The sequence below is a fragment of the Trichinella spiralis genome (genome assembly GCF_000181795.1).
Source record: "Trichinella spiralis strain ISS 195 chromosome Unknown Scfld4, whole genome shotgun sequence".
NCBI lineage: Eukaryota > Metazoa > Nematoda > Enoplea > Trichinellida > Trichinellidae > Trichinella > Trichinella spiralis.
In genome coordinates this window covers 4,620,525-4,638,378 of record NW_003526943.1, presented here as the reverse complement: position 1 = coordinate 4,638,378, position 17,854 = coordinate 4,620,525, and the positions used below count along the sequence as shown (strand labels likewise).

The window sequence follows — 17,854 nt, the reverse complement described above, 5'->3', positions numbered from 1 at the left end:
ATATAATATAATATAATATAATCTAATATAATATAATATAATATAATATAATATAATATAATATAATATAATATAATATAATATAATATAATATAATATAATATAATATAATATAATATAATATAATATAATATAATATAATATAATATAATATAATTCATTTCTTTATTAATTTTTGTCTCCTATGCATGAATGAGAAATTCACACAACATTAAGAAACATGTAAAACAGTTTCACAAGAAGTTATCTGATGATGAGAGCGTTTGAAATTAAGTTTTTTTAAATAACGATTGGCTACAGAAAGCCAAAAGAAAAACATTTTTTAATGATCTTATGTAACGACATAAAATCTTAGAAAATCGTTTATGAATTAAATTATTTAAAATATCCGGTATAACAAAGAAGAAGTTAGGTCAGTTTATCAATATTTCCATTCAGGCATTGATTTGGAATACTATTTAGTAAGCTTGCAATGCGCAGTAACAAGTTAGCGAACATGCAAAAGTTAGCTTAAATGCAAATTATTCAAAAATTCCAATTTATAAAAGCTAAATATAAATATTACATGCGATTTCAAGTAAAAAAAATTGTGATTATATGATAAGTAATCTAAGAGATTCAGAGGGGCAGTTGAAGCAGTTGACTTGACAACTCACGCAATAGATAATGCATACTTCAAAAACTTCATGTGGATTCTTGAAAATCAATGTAAGAACTTCAACTGTGATTAATAAGTCCAGAATTATTCATATTTTAAATGCACTTTAAATTTGACAGATTTATCAAGAAAACAATAAACTACTGTTGTAGGGTTAAAATTATCGACAAATTTATGTACAATATAACACGTTTCGCTTTCATAAATTTTTTATCTTAAAAATCGCAGATAACAGAATAATAAATAAATATTTTCACATTTTTACTGAGCCAATAACTGACTTTTGTTTTAAATATATTTTCAAATCGCTTTTGGCACTTAAGTCACACGCATTAGACAGCATCTTCAACACAGCAGTAAGTTTTTTCTACTTATTATGCATTACATAGGAAGAACGTTGTAAACATTCTACAATGATTCTTTTAAAAAAATATTTTTTCTTAGCAAATTATTTTAAATAATTTTACATAGCTGGAAATTAAGATGCTTTATACTAAAAATATGCTTCGTTTTTTATACAGTAATATAAAGAATTTTAGATTTTTATTACACTTACAGAATATAATATTACTTTAATAATTTTGCTTTCAGCAATTATGGTTTTAATTTCAGAATGGAACGATTCATCAGTGCAGATAAAAAATACATCTGAACATGGAATTGTTTATGAAGTCGATTACAAAAGCACCTGGGTTGTATATGTGGTGTTTGGAATTACTGATTTTATCATGAACATGCTTTTAACCTTTCTAGTGGTAAAAGATCACACACTGAAGAAGATGAAAAAATATCTGACAGGTACATTTATTTATTAAATCTATTGAAAAAGTAAATAATAAAATTTCATGAATATTTTCGAGTAAGTTAAACACAGAAGTTAATTATTATTGTTAATATAACTTTACTGTAAATAAAACTATGTAATAGATCATAGACTAAAAGATTTCAAAGTAAGATACAAATACTTTTGTAGCATTTACAAATTTATTTTCCTGTTTCAGGATATGCCATTGGCAGCGCATTAACTGGATGTGCTTTTGCATGGTTAAACCTTCGTTTGTTGCTTAATTACAAAAATTTAACATTAATTACCACTTTACAGTGCATGGTACATAATTTAGATTTGACTTTGTTGCAAATTGGAGAGTCATGCATCTCACTATGCATTTTCGCAATGTCTGTGGACAGGTTTGTTGCAATCCATTGGCCTAGGATTGTTCAGACGTATGGAAATAAAGTATCGAACGGACTATGGATATTTGCGCTAGTATTTGTTGGAATAGATACAACAGCCAGTTGGCTGTTCAGCATTCGATTTTCTGAACCACAATATGTTGTTCTTTCTTCATGTCTTTACAAGTTTACTGTTGATAAAGCATATTACATTATTCATTATTCCATTTGTGCATTATTGGGATATATAACCATAGCACTTTATGCATTTGTTATGTTGGCTGTTAAAAAGAAGCGCTCTGAAAGTGACCACGTACGATCTATCCAATTAAAGCGCGAAGCAGTTATAATGCGACGCGTTTTGATTCTTGTAATTTCAACATTTTTTCTGCAAAATCTTCCAGAAACACTGCATCTTATTGATATATTTACCCCATGGATAAGACTTCTTCCAGAAGATATTTTTCTCATGAAATGCATTAGTTTGTCATTATATGCAAATATATATATGCTGACTCACAGAAAAGTAACAAACGCTATCAAACGTGCGCTGTCAAAATGTAGCTACCGGAACGTTGCTGTTACTGCTGCTTCTGTTTCTAATAAAACATCTTTTTAAAGATCTGAATTGCAGTTTTTAATTTATAAATTTAGCAAAAATGTAATTCAAACAAAACTCTGATTCATATTGTTTACCTAAATTGACTAGTATTGTAATTAAAATGCCGAAATCTCTTTTTCATTTTAATAAGAATAAAAAGAATTTTTCAAAATAACACTGTGAAAATTATACATACATTTCCATATGCTTTGCAAGCAATTGCATTTTAAAATATATCATTTCAAAGAATTTCATATTAAAAAATCAAAAATGAGGCTTATGGTTGTTATTTTGAGGTAATTTGAATTAACATTACTGAATGATTTCAAATAATTCACTTTTTATGAATTTATGCATAATAAGTTGCAAAATATTCTGCATTTTCAATAATGGAACATTGAGTCCATATACATTTTATAGTAACCAATCTTTAATCATCTATTTAGACATCAATAACTTTTGTTAATATAAAGACTTTACCATTGCATTATCATTATATATTATTTAATTCAACATACCTGATAATGTACAACAATTTATAAAGATTTTTTACGTCAATACCTCTGTAAGCAATTTCAATTATCTGCAACTATTAAAATGCATTATTCATAAATTAAAATGCAGGTTCCTGAATTACTGCACTTGTATTTAAAGCATACATACTTCATATATTTTAAATATTTTAAAAAATTATTGAAAAACGCACTTTTATTTGGAAGCAAATTTATATTTTTATTTTTGTTTAAAAAGTCAAGTAAATGTAGCAATTTTACTTACTTCGTAGTATGACATTTGCATATATCCGTTCTTCAGTAGAAGAAAGTCCAAATTTCAATCTTGGGCTGTCGTCAGCATGCATTGCTCTTGGAACGCTTGGAATTGGAAGCAGCGTAATACTTATAATCGTAAATATTATTGTTGGAGAAAGACACGCCGATTTAGTCTTTATTTCAAGTAAGAAGAAATCATTTGCTACAATGAAGACCACTACTTAAAGGATTAATTATTACATTTAAGATTGCAAGTATCAGCTTATGAATTATAAGTAATAATCAATAAATTTAGTCAGCAGTCTTAATAGTTCCATTAAAAACATCGTATCATTAAAGGCATAAAATAAAGTATAGAAATAAAAGCATAATGTTTTCATTTCTTTATTTTAATTATTCAATTGCCCAACAAATAAAAATCACTAGGAATTACTATCCAGAGAGCAAAATATACAGTGCTATCTGATTTGTAAGCTATGTTGATACTTTAATGAACGGTTGTAAATTTAAACGAAGTTTAATCTTTAATGAATATATTTCAAAGTTCTAGTGTAATTATTTCATATTACTGTACATTTTATTTTTATGCTCAGAGCATGAAGTTATAATTTGATGATTCAAAATTGTTTAACTTAATTATTATGTTAAGTGAGGTAATTATTAAAAATAAATGTTAATATTAATTTTAATGTAGATGATGCATTTTTGTCCATAAATCAAATTAATAATGGTGATTTGTTCTTCTATAATATTAAAGTTATTACACATTACTATAGCAATGGGAAATAAATAATCGTATCACAAATAATGTAATAATGCAGCAAATTTTGGAATGTATGCTGTTGTTTTTTGCCTAAAACCTTACTTATTTAATTCAAATAATAATGCATCTAGTTTAAAATAATTTTTAAAAGCAGTGCTTAAATAAATATATTTCAATAAAGCTATATATATATTATAATAATATTGCTTAATTTTTTGATATTGCAAGCAATGAATTTCAGTGTTGTCCTATTCGAATTTGCTTTCTTCGATGGCAAACATAATGTACAATTCAAAGCAGATTTCTTTGTTACAATCAGGTGAAGTTGCAGCAGTTACTGTTAGCAAATGCTTGACAACAACTCCGCATATTTCATTTTTCTTATTTACCCAAGATATGTCGCTTTATTCTACTATAGCGATGGGTGTAGAACGTGTTATTACTTTCAGATGGCCCAAACAACATCACAAAATTTTCAGCCACAGTTCTCCAGCTATTATAGTTCGAATACTTTTTCTTGCTTGCCTTTTTAAAGTAATCGTCTACTGGAATGGTGCGCTGAAGCAGTACGATAAATTTGTTTCACCATTTTGCTCGTTCAGAGAATGCTTTCCTGAAAATTATTATTTCATATTAGCAGTTACGCAGTTTTCTTTGCAAATACTGGCTATATGCATCTTTTGCACAATACCAGTGTTGCTGTGCTTTCAGCGCAGTGGTACGATTTACGTTTTTACGCAAAACGTAACAAGAATGGTGATTTCTGTTCCATTTCATAATCAGCATCCTGTCGAAAGACGAGAACGTGCAATTACGTACAGCATATTGGTAGTTATAGCACTGAATACAGTAACCCACTTTATTCCGTGGTGTTTTGAATTGTTTTATATGCAAGCTTATTCTGCACCGCTACGTGCAATGATACGAATTTTGCAAAGCACTTATCCAACGCTGGCGGCCGTAATCTACTTGTCCATTCATCCAGTTCTCAAACAGCACACAATCAAATTGTTCCCCTTCATGAAGCATTTTCTAGTGTTCACTAAACGAATCGCTGTACATCCACAATAAATTTTTAGCGCAATTTTCATTGTAAATCATATAAAATAATAAAGAATTTTCCTTTTTCATAAAATATTGCAATGCTTTAATTATGAAAATGACTGTTCTTTTTTTACTTTGTTTTAATGACATAAAATTAACAATTTTCATTTTTTCAAAGTAATAAAGTAATCACATCTGGAAAATTGAAGAAGACTTTTGCTGCTTTATCATCCCACAAAATGCGTAATGATTTCATTGATGCAATATGCAATAAATGTACTCGAACTTTTTAACTTTCAAAGTCTTTTCATCAAAAATTCATAGATGAAATTTCAAAAATTATGATATCATTAATCAGAACCATAGAATCAAATTATTTTTAATAATTAATCAACTAAAGATGCGGCAATTTGCTATCAATAAAGACACATTTTAATTAAAGAAAAGTTATTGCTTTTGTTAACGGCTCTTCTTAGTCTGTTTCTTTTGCGCATTCACTTTCTCTCAACTTTAGTAATGAATAATGGATTTGAAAAAAATCCTATTATAAAAATGAATGGAATAATATTAAACAAAATAATATAAGGATAAAATAGAAATATTGCATACCAATTTCAGTGTATTTACACATTCAATGGCTGCTTACAAAATTTTTATTTCAATTTAAAATACTTCTGTCAGCAACAACTGCTTCAAGCAGTGTACGAAGAATTGCCTATTTTCTAGCCAATAACAAATAAACTAATTTCAACTACTAATTCAAACGCCGTAAACTGCACAAACGATGAATACAAGCAAGCTAGCATTTTTGTTTACAAATGTAATGACGCAGTAATTTACCAATGATGTGAGATTAGATTTTTGAAATGTCAACTGCATTCATTTCATAGAAGCGGATATATCAATTTAATTCTGAAGTACTGAAATTGTGAATATTTCTTAGGCAAGAAGAAAAAACAAAAATCAACCAGTAAAAGCTGCTTATACATCTTTGGATCTACTTGAATTTTATTATGTAAGAAATATGCTTTTATTCTTATAATACACGTGCTAATTTACTCCATTTCAACTGTGACGTGCTTTTTTCTTTTAATGATGCAGATCTATAATGCCTGAATAATATAGTATAATATGCTTTTGCTCGTAATTTGTAAAATTAGCTTCTCAGTTTACTTTGGAATATCATTTTTACATTAACAAAATTTGTTTTTATCACTAATAATAATAATGAAATGAAATGAAATGAAATGAAATGAAATGAAATACAATATCAACACAAAGTTTAAATAAATTAATTTTTCAAAACTACGTTTCAAGTTAAATTGATGACGTACATTTCAATTTTTGTAATGTAAGAGAAATTTCCTAGTGATGAAAATGAATAATATGAATTTTTAATTTCATTTTTTCCATACATCAGTGAAAATAAGTTTCACAAGTGAGCAATACATATATTTATTTATTTTTAATAAACGTTCATAAAACTATAATAGAATTATTAAATTATCTAATACAATTAGCAAGATTAAAATTAGTTATTCATTATGCTTTATTGAAAAGTTGCAAAGACTTGAATGGATTTATTATTCATTAAAAAAGTTTTGTCTTTATTTTTTCATCCTTATTTTATATTGTTGTATCTTTCTAAATATTGGGAACAAAAATTGAAAAATGTGTGTTGATTTTCTCTTGAAATGAATATTTACCTGATTTTTCAGGAGCATTATTGAATTCTTAAAAATAATTTAAAAAATTTTTCATTTAGTATTTTTTAAAACTAAAAAATAAAATTCAATTTGCACTTACTTTAATATGATCAATTACAAGCTTTTGTAAGAAACTAAAATCTTACTTTGCACAACAAATAAAACATACATAAGCTTTTAATTACTTGCAGCAATCTGATGCCAGTAAGATATGTCAATTAAAGCTTATTCATCTCTAAGTAAACTCTAGAAGTGAAATTTTTCAATAAAAATATTATGCTTTGACAATAATATATAAAGTTTCTTCGGGAGTTTTTTCATGCAACAACAACAACAACAACACAGCTAATTTACTTGGATTCAATTTTCAATTTGTATTTATTCTCATCTTTGCTGTTTTACATTTGATTTGTCAATTTTATTTGCACTGGATTATCAAGAAATAAAGTTAATATTCTACATATTCTAAAATAAATCAATATCTGACAGAAAATTATCTCTTTTTTTACTTTTTCATTTTCGTATAATTTTTTAAACATATGATTGATGAATAATGTCAGCAGAAGATCCCGAAAAATGAATTTTTATTCTTGAACGCGTACAAGCACGAATCGTAAGGCATTTTTGTATCTCTTATTGACAGCTACGAAAACACTGCACAGTTAACTCTTTTGACACGTATGCAGTTCATAAATTTTACGGCTGCGTATGTTATTTGTGTAGTGAAATGTTCAACATTTTAAAAATCCTTTTCTTTAATTGCATCTTTCCTTGAAAATTTTTGTAAATTATTTCTATTTCAGTAAATAGGTTTCATTGAATTTTTCAAAAATCATAAATTTAGCATCGGTTTATTCTTGCTTTTCAGCTTATTATAAAAAAGCTAAAAGTCATGTTTTCGTTGAATTCTTCTAAATTATTCAGGTATATTTATTAAAAAAATAAGTTATTAGTAATATCAATTAATGTGTTAACAGTTTAATGTTAAGCTATTTATAGAGACTATTAAAAGTGCAATGCTGCATACTCATGCATATTCAGAAAATCAATCATAAACGCATCAGCAGTTATAGCAAAACAGCAGTAGCAGTTAAAACGAACCGAACGCATCTTAAAATTTATTATACGTTATTCTTAATTTAATTATTACAAATTGTAAGTCAGTGCTTATTTATTATAATGCTAACATTAGCAATTAAATAATTTTCATTCCATCCCGTAAGAAATTGTTATTCTATCCCATTTGATTGATTAATCCATCGATTGATAAGCATTTATTTATCATAAACAACATTTAGTAATTAAAAAAAATTCATACTTATAAAAATCATCAAATTGCTTTCTGAAAATTTCTGAAATATTTTGTAATTAATTTCACATTTTATTAAATTTAATTAGATCTATCACTTCATTGGTATCGATAAGCTGCTTATCTCATCCTTTATTAATCAAAACAACTGCAGTTCACTAAACAAATAACTCAAATTTATATTTGAAAAAATCATATAAAATTGTAATACTTTCGTTTAACTTTGTCCATAATTAAAAACACATATTGTTCAACTGATTTTATCAGAAAATTATTTTAAGGAAATTTTTTATTATGAAATAACAAACAGTGAAGTTCATAATATTCAAATTTTTTAAATATGATTTTGAAATTTTAATTTACTGTATAAAAATATATCTTTTAGTTATGATTTACTAAAAATGCGACATTCCAAGCTGAAATTTCACTGGTAAATTGAAAACAGAAGCAGCATTCATTGCTTAGTATTATTATTAGTATTATTATTATTATTATTATTATGAATAATTACAAACAACTAGCCAATTGAAGGATGAAATGTTTTGAAATTGAATGACGTGCTTATCAATTCTTTGTACTGCAATACATGCACAGCATGTCATTTTTGACAACAAACTGACAAATAAGCAAAGCATATACATTTTTTGTGCTTGTTTGTTTAGCAAATTAGCTGACAGTAATCTTTAAATAGTACATTTGAGGCAGTTGATGATAATTATTAGAAAAGCTATAACTCAGTCAGAAGCAAGTACTTTTTAATTAGTAAATAAGTTAGCTATTGTAATAATAATTTTTCTACTTAATAATCTAAATTTGTCATTTCAATAAAAATCAAATAATTGTAAGTTCAATTTTCTCAGTTTTTCATTATGTGTTTTTCAGTTATTATTCTGGCAAGCAAAACTTCTTTTAGCTTCCAATTTGCTGCTTATGATAACTGTCGCGTTGGGGCAAAATTGCTACATCTATTAATTAAAGTATAAATGTTTTGTACGTGCATTTTTATATGACAATAAGCAATCTTACGTTTTTTTAATTCATTGAACTGAATAATAAAAATGAATGAATGCTGTATATTAAGGTGTGCAATTTTAATTCAGACTAAAGCTGACCATATACAGATATCTATTATAGCTCTTGGAAGTATATGTAGACCTGTACAAAAAGCATTGCAATTTCATTTCACAGTTGGAGTATATTAAATATATTCTTCACATTCCATATTTTAATGAGAAGTATGGTACTGTCAATAATACTTTAACTTGTTTTTCAAAGAACACAAATTTTAATTGAATGCTATTTTTAAAACATATACACTTTGATTCATTGCCATGTATATTTTTAATAAAGAATTTATTTTAAATAAAACAATTGTTACTTCATCTTCTGAATACTGAAATGCTGTTTTTTGAATCATTTTCGGGTGATATAAATTATGCTTTCTTTTATGGTAAAATTATATTTTTTCCTTCTGCTTTGTACACTGTATAAAAATTCACTTTCTTCATTGTTTGAAAATATCATTTTCATTAAAACAAGATAAAGGTAATGCAACAATATTATGCTCTTTTTTAATGATCATTATTTATTAAGTGCTTTATCAGCTTTAAATTCCTGAGAAAATGCTTTGAAAAATTACATTAATGTTCAAAAAATATATAATCATATAAATGCTTGTTTATTAAGTATTTATGTATAACAACAGAATTTGAAATTTTTACAGTCACAGAAGCTTTAAAATGGTAAAGTTTTATATAAATTTAAATAAAAGAAGATACCAACTAACAACAATACATTTGCTTTTGCGTCACTGTTGCAGTTTGAATAGTGACAATGATCAACAAAGAGAGATCAAATTCGTCACTCTCAGTTTTCAACATCTCGACTACTGCTACAATTATTTATTTTTAGGCTATTTATGATTAGTTGTTTCAGTTGTCAACACACTGTTCAGAATATGAAATGTCAAATTTTAATTAAAATTCTAATTTAGGAATATAATGAAACAATATGAATTCATTCAGTATATCTCTTTTTTAGTGTAATGTACAATAAATATGCAGTACATCATACACAGGAATGGAGAAAACAATAAGTTTCATAAACAAAGCAGGATAGCAATTAATTAAATGAACCATTTCAACGTTTTCATAATCCTAATAACATGCCTGATTTAAAACAAAATTGTACTGAGAATTGTGACTATCATGATAGTAGTGCCTTTGGGAAAACGCGTTGAACTTTCAACAAAAAACGGTTGATTCTTCATTTAATTTAGTTTCCTCATGCTGACATGCTCAATTTCAACTTATTTTTTAATCAGCCAACAAGCATTACAATTTTACAGAAAAAAGGTTTTGAACTATAAAGATGATTTTTTCAAAGTGATGTAATATTGAATGAAATATAATAAAATATAAAAATAAAATGAAGACATTAGTATTTGCGTATAAAATTTAAGGCTAACATCTTTATAATAATTCCACTTTTCTAGCACTACGCATGGTTATAAAAAGCAATATGTAACAAAGCTTGCAACTTTGATGAAAAAACAAATGGAGTATATGTTATTTGTTGCTTCACAAAATGAAAACAACAATGAATACAACTGATGCATATTGCCCTAACAAGGCAAACACTATCTGGAGCTTAAATATAATATTTGGGATTATTGCATTTATTTCAAATGTTTGCCTCCTGGCAGTTGTTTTACGAGAGCGACAAATAAAAAGAACGCAAAAACTTGTTGCAGGTATGCATAATTTCAATTGCACCACTTTTATCAATGAAGATTAAGCATATTTTATTTTCAAAGAAAATTTACAAACGTTTTTTAGTTTGCTATATGTTTTTTTTAATTTTACCTATACTCTGTTGGCTTTAAAAAGTTGCAAAAAATAAGAGTGTAATATTGAATATTTCTAATGCTTGTGTGTATGATTGCACATAATATACACATAATTTACTCATAAAATGTTTTTCTAGCGGCCTAATGTAACAAATAAGTTTGTTGCGTCAGTTTATTACATGTGGATCTTATTTTGAATTGCAACAGCTGCTTATTCTGAAATTCTAGCAAAATTCATAGTTATGCATTAATTTAATACAGGTGTAAAAGACTTGTGCATTCAGATTAGCATTAGACTGCAGAATTTTTAATAACTTTTTTTATTTTAGCATATGCTGTTGGTTGTGCAATTTCAGGCGCTGGGTTTGCTGCGGCATTTATTAGAAGAATTACTATAATATGCAAGCAAAATTATATAATGCCTCTTGAATGTATGTACAAGACTCCCCATCTGACATTATACGCAGTCGGGGAGTCTTTAACATCATTATGTGTATTTTTCATGTCAATTGATCGGTTAGTAGCAATTATTTATTCTAACAAAATCAAACAATGGAAAAAATATTTAACAAATCGATTATTGGTATTAACTGTAATTTTAACATCAGCTGATGTACTATGGGCTTGGATAAGTGCTTGGCAGAAAGGAAATCGATTAATTTTAGCTTTGTGCTACAGAGCTCAAGTGGTCTCTTCAACGTATTATGTGACTCATTTTTTATGGAGCAGCATTCTTGGTTACGTCACGCTTGTTCTCTATTCATTTACAATTGCCTTTTTAAGAAAAAAGCGATCAACAAGCAGTGGTATCCGAAGTATTCAATTAAAACGGGAGGCGTTGATATCAAAACGCATAATGATCATAGTATTTTTTACTTTCATTTTGCAAAACGTTCCCACATCATTGAGACTCTATGCAATGTTTACTCATCATGTGTTTTTTGTTCCTGATCAACTGTGGTGTGTGCATTGCATCAACTTATCAATATATGCCATATACTACATTGCCATTAGCTTGAATATTAAGAAGTTTTTAATGAAAATTCGGTTCCTTTCTAAACCTTCAAAAACACAACATTTTTCTTCGGGAATTACCATGAAAATTTTTTCATTGCAAGAAAATATTGTGAAACCCAAACGCTCCACAATAAAAGGATAAATGATTGTTTTCATTTCAATGTGTCACTTGCGTTATAACTGAAATAATCATAACGAAACATTAAAAACATTTCATATTGTAAGATATATCATTCAAATTAAAAAAAACACTTCTTATTTTGCATTTTCATAATAAAAAATATTTCATTTTTGCATTTCTTGCGATAATGAAGTAAATATGTATTTCAACGGAAAATTACTGTAGATCACGTCTAACGGGAAATAACTTTTAATAAGTAGATGAATACATGAGCAGTTGTAACAACGCACACACACACTGACTAATCATACAACAACTGTAAGAGGCTTCTGGAATCAGTCTGGCCAGTCTAATACATAATCCAATCCAACTAATTTTGTAACTCGTTTTCAAGCTAGATTTCTGCAGGGTACATAACAAAAATAAATTGCATAACTATGCAGTACGAAGTGAAAAATAAAATTTACAATTAACAAAGTAAAAATTAATGAAACACATCATCAGCAAAAGTACAAAGAGGTACAGGGAGAAAAAGACTTCTCAACAATCCCTAAGCAAACGGGACAGGTCGGGACCCTCTCTAAGAGTCACCTAAAGCCATCTCCGGATTTCAGTTGTGATTAGCTGTATAATTTTTTCATTTCACAGGTTCGAATATTTATGTGACTTTAATAGTAGTGACATAACATTAATAATGAAAGTATTTATTATTTGAGAATTATATTGAGCTTATTTCAGTCAACCAATATGACAACGGCACGAAGGTTTAATAAAATAGCAAGTTCAACGACTAGTAAAATGAGGAGGTGAAATTTTGGCCCGAACTGGACCAGCCCCTATTCAATTATCAACTCAGTATTAAATTAACAAAAGTTACTCACGATACAGTTTAGTTTCATAATTAAAAACTGCTGTTAATTTTTGGTGAATTGTTTTAATTTTTGAGTAAGTATGCTTTTTCTGTTTCGTTTTTCATTTAAAAAGAAAAGAATTTTCTCGTCGCAATTTGAATAACCGATTTGGTTCTTTCATTTTATTAATTCAAAGTAATTATCCTATGATTCTCTCATATAAAAATGCTTTTTAAAATTATGAAAACTTCAAATAAAATATTCTGACTAGTGGAACTAATAAAATTTTAAGATATGCAATTAAATAAAATTCTAAGCCTAATATGAAAATTAAGAACATTTACATGTGAGCAAATCATATAGAAAAAATTTTAAACCAATGAAAAAAGGAAACCAACGTCACTTTGCTAATCAGAGTGCAGGCAAAAATATTTTTATGGAATTGTTTGTTAAATATTTTAAAAATATAATTTTTTGTTCATTATTAATAAGACATGTTAAATATATTTTGATTTTCTTAGCAATGACTAAAATAAAGTTATGCCCAATAACCAGTTGTACCTGCATTTTATTAAGTTACCGTAAACAATCGTTCTAAATTTTGATAGAATGTGAATAATCGTCTGTTAGTCGTGGGCCTAATATGCTCATACGGTTGTATTTATACCGTTTTATAACCATTAAATATCATTTTCATAGCATTTACATATGCCATTTTAATATAATGGTAGCTTTTTTCTATCTTAGAATATCTAATATAAAAATAGCTTTTACTGTTTTACTTGAGTTAATGTGATTGTTACGGGTGAAACTGTATTCTCATATTTTATTATCTCTTTATATTTGATATAATTTTGCAAATGATTTGGAATTTACGAAAACTTTTGTTAGAAATTTAAAGTATTTTTTAATTTAAATTATTGTTAATGGTTGTAAATTAATATCTGTATTTAGTTCAGCATGATTTTATATACTTTTTACTGGATTTTTTAAAATAAATGTTGAGATAACGTAACGAGGAATGTTCACATTTGTATCATAAATTTATTATTATGTTGTACTTTCTGCATAAGAATTATTGTTAGCAAGGTTTATAATAATTTTGCTTCAATTTTAAGGCAGTTTTGAACTTTGATTTCTTGTTTGCCTACTCTAAAATTTTACCTGCTACGATGTCATGTAAGATCATTATTTTGTTTTCCGTGGAAAAAATGAAATATTTCTTTTTTCAGCTGATCTTGATTCTATTTCCGATTCCGATTCTGTAGAAGAAGAATGTATTGGAAGCTATGTCAAGGTTCGGTCGAAAAATGTACCTTGCTATGCTGAACAGCGTAGTAATTTGGTGAACAGTGTAATAAGTGAAAAGTGGTTTCTTTGTGTTTGTTTCTAATTTTAAACATGTTAGGTTTTGAATTATAATTATGTACTTTCGAAGAAACGATTGGCTGAAGGATGTGGCAACGGATCTTATGAAAAAGATTCCATCGAAGAAGCTCTGTTTGACTTGGAAGACGAATTATACGATGTAATATTGATTGTATGAATCGTTGCAGTATCTTTTTTGTAATTGAAGTATATCTTTCAGGTAGGTATGGAATTCAAATTAATAACATTTTTAATCGATTTATTGGAAACTGTACGATTTCGAATGGATGAAATGTCAAGGAAAGATCGCCTGAATTTTGAATTGGATGATAAACTAAATGGACGGTCTTCATCGATTCCAATTCAAGCTTTGGAAATGTAACTTGTGTTGATGTGAAATTTCAACCTTTCAGCTTTATTTTCTTTCAGAGTTTATGGTAAAGATGCTTATGAAGTTTTAAACGCATTACAACTGAATCCAATTTTTACTGTATCTGCCGTATTGCAAAGGTGTGTGGACTTTTCTTGGGCATTGTTTACTTGATAGACGCAATAACGTCAGTTATTAGGTTGAGAGAACACAAGCTAACCCTTACAACGCATACGTTTGAAGAATTCGTAAAGACACATCCCAAAGTGATGCAACTTACTCAAAGAAGAAATCAGCGTAATCTAATCGCATATAGAATAGCTGAAGCGAAAAAAATCTTAAATGTGAAAACGTTGATGATTGATTTGAAAGATATATTTGAAAAGGTAAGCTGGAAAATAAGTACCATTTTGCAACAAGTACAATGGGATGTTGTTTTTAAGCGCCGCAGAGCTATGAGAAACAACTGGAGACCGGTGAAAGAAGGACCACATTTAGAAATTTATTATTCAATTGATAAAAAAGGCGCATTTTATGATGCTGGCAGACTTATCATTTCCGCTTTTGACAGTGAAAAGCGTAAATTGAGTTATACTGTTGAGAAGTGAGTGAGTTAATTTTGCTGTCCACAGGAATAGCAGTGGTGGCTAAGAGAATCGCTAGATTATTTGTTGGTCAACTGCTGCCTCAGTTGTTTGGAAGTTGTGTCGATGCAGCATGTGCACCGCATTTGAAACATGATAATGGTATATGAAATTATTATGTCAACGTGAAATTATTATTTGATTGAAATGAAAGGAGAAATAAAAATAATTTTTTTCTGGATCAGAAGGACCAACGATACAAAGACGTCGATATGCTTTGAGTCATGTTAATTATTTAAGAAGGGGAACGATGCGTGTTGACAAGCGGTCATCGTTTGCAGTTAAACGGCACGTTGAATTTGTTACAAATTTAGACGAAGTGGACATTGCTGAAATTGAATTTACTGACGAATCAGTAGTAGATGATGTTTTGCAAAGGATGTGCTGTTGGCCAATCTCATACCGGGTATGATGATGGCGCAGAACAATAATTATGATTGAGGTACTTTTTGGTGAATTATGTATTTTTGATTTTAATTTTGATTGCAGAGTTCTCGAGTTTTGATTTTGACTCAACCGTACTACCTGTTTCTACGACTTCATTATTTTGCAGTGGAACATTTGGTGAACTTGCAGAGGGAATGCGAAAAAATTGCCCAACACCAATTCGAGATGAAGTACAATTATTTGAAAGATACAGTTTATTACAAAGCCACTTGTCCCAGTATGTGTTGATTGGAAATTAATCTGTTTAAAGGAACGATGGAACTGTTTTCAGAAGGTGGACCGATCATTGCTGATGAACTGTATGCAGCGGTAATGTTTATGATATTCCAAAGGGTGACGGACAGGATTGATCAGAAAATATTCGAATTTGGATTGGCCGAAATTTTCGCCGACGATTCGTGGAAAGTCGCAATGGTGGTGAAAGTGATCACCCATGCTGCTCGACATGTAAAATGAATTGTGTTTGAAAATTTTTCCCTCTCTTCTCCACTGTGCAGTTTGTTTGTAAAAATTTTCATTTTCAGCTCAGATTTATTGTGGAAAATGACAAATCGAAAGAATTATTGGCCTGGCATTATGCATATTTGAGCAAAATGAAAGACGCGTTCAGTAGCAGAGAGCGGAAAATAATCGAATACAATTTTCAGCGCCAAATCAAGCGTCTATTTCTCAGCGATCACATCATTGCTGTGCGATTCGTAAGCGTTCAATTGAATTTTTTATTGTTCTGTTTTTACAGTATTTTTTTTTCAATTTAGGACAATTATGCGAGGAAGAAAATTTCTTTCGAACATTTGGATACAGAAGAAATGGCCAAAATAATGCACGTTGAAGAAGAGCTTAAAAAAATGGAACCACTGACAGAATTGTTCTTGCATGCGATTTCTGACAGTGAAAAATATCAATTGAGATCTTTGCTGTATCAGTCGAAAAGTACCCATTCTTCGTTGATCAGGTTCGTATTTTTCAAATGTGAAAACTTTGTGAAGCAGCTGTTGTTTTTTCGCGATTGTTGAAATTTAGATTTTTTGGTACAGTTCTTGGCAAAGATTTCACCAACGATAACGCGAACATTATCAAACGGGTGAGTCAGTTGTTGAAAGACGACGAAATTTCTTCTAGTGAAAGTGAAAGTTGTGAAAGTGAAAAATACGAAAGCGACGCTTCGGAATTGTCTTTCACCAGTTACATTAATGAAAGACGTCGAAGTAAGCGTTTGAATGTAAACAACAGTGCTGAAAAGAACGACCCTCTGCAAGTGATTGTTGTATATATTAAAAATGAATTCATTTTTCATAATCTGTAGCTGTTTCAGAATGAAAGGAGAATCACCCGATAATAGTAGCTGATAATTGGAGAAACTATTTGTTTAAAAAAAATGGACATCGGATGAAGAAACCGAGCTAAACTTATTTTTAAAATTCTTATAGCGAACAAAAATGCATTACCCTTTTTTTGTACAACTTGCCATACTTTCACTTGGAAATGTTTTAAATATTTTTAACACTATTTCTATTTTAACCAACAACAAGTAGGCTAATAAATAATGTAGTAAATTATTTTTTGATTTAAATAATCGTTTTTCTTTTTTAAAAAATCATTGTCAAAATCAAATCAAAATGTCATTCCTGTCAGTTTTCATTCAATACGTGGAAATTTAAAATTCAATTCTACTCTTATTCCACTTATTGAACTGTTATGTTGAAAAAAGAACTTTCAGAAATTTTCCATTTCTGGCACAATGTGATGTTTTTACCTTTAATACTGTTAACAGTTTTTTTACCGCTTTTAAAAAATTTCTGAATTTCTATTAAATTAATAAAATTTGTATTACAAAAAAAAATTTTTTTTCATATTTTACTAATATTAAATTCAACATGATTTATTTTATTTCCAGTGAAAGTTCGTATCAATGTAAGGCTACACGTAAAAATTAATAGAATGTTTCGTGCATGATGGATCTTGATGAGTGAATTGACGAAATATCAATAAAATTGGTACACAACAGCAAAGTGCTTTTATTTTACAATTAACAGTAATTTTACAGAAAAATTGTATAGTCTATTGAAGGTTTTATCGATGAAGCAAAAAAGTTACCATTATTAACTTCACCTTATTGTAATAAAAGCGTAAAATTTTACACCTCCACGCCATCAGATATTCT

General features: G+C 28.3%; 3 protein-coding genes across 3 annotated transcripts; all 3 read left to right on the top strand.

The window, feature by feature from the left end:
* Positions 1–1,159: 1,159 nt before the first annotated feature.
* Tsp_01127 (nucleolar MIF4G domain-containing protein 1) lies at positions 1,160–5,036 on the top strand. Its single transcript, XM_003376909.1, is given in 7 exon segments — positions 1,160–1,166; positions 1,271–1,456; positions 1,660–2,426; positions 3,197–3,386; positions 4,207–4,400; positions 4,415–4,466; positions 4,501–5,036. 7 exon segments carry the CDS (start codon positions 1,160–1,162, stop codon positions 5,034–5,036), a joined length of 1,932 nt encoding a protein of 643 aa, XP_003376957.1.
* Positions 5,037–10,610: 5,574 nt separating this feature from the next.
* Positions 10,611–12,031, top strand: Tsp_01128 (hypothetical protein). The gene is made up of 2 exons (XM_003376908.1): positions 10,611–10,776; positions 11,202–12,031. Exons 1-2 carry the CDS (start codon positions 10,611–10,613, stop codon positions 12,029–12,031), a joined length of 996 nt encoding a protein of 331 aa, XP_003376956.1.
* A 673-nt stretch (positions 12,032–12,704) lies between these two features.
* Tsp_01129 (nucleolar MIF4G domain-containing protein 1) lies at positions 12,705–17,029 on the top strand. Its single transcript, XM_003376907.1, has 17 exons — positions 12,705–12,710; positions 12,749–12,803; positions 13,383–13,442; positions 14,094–14,215; positions 14,300–14,389; positions 14,450–14,607; positions 14,659–14,739; positions 14,799–14,943; positions 14,986–15,178; positions 15,202–15,345; positions 15,429–15,649; positions 15,733–15,907; positions 15,941–16,137; positions 16,215–16,388; positions 16,449–16,645; positions 16,714–16,948; positions 17,006–17,029. Exons 1-17 carry the CDS (start codon positions 12,705–12,707, stop codon positions 17,027–17,029), a joined length of 2,277 nt encoding a protein of 758 aa, XP_003376955.1.
* Positions 17,030–17,854: the final 825 nt, after the last annotated feature.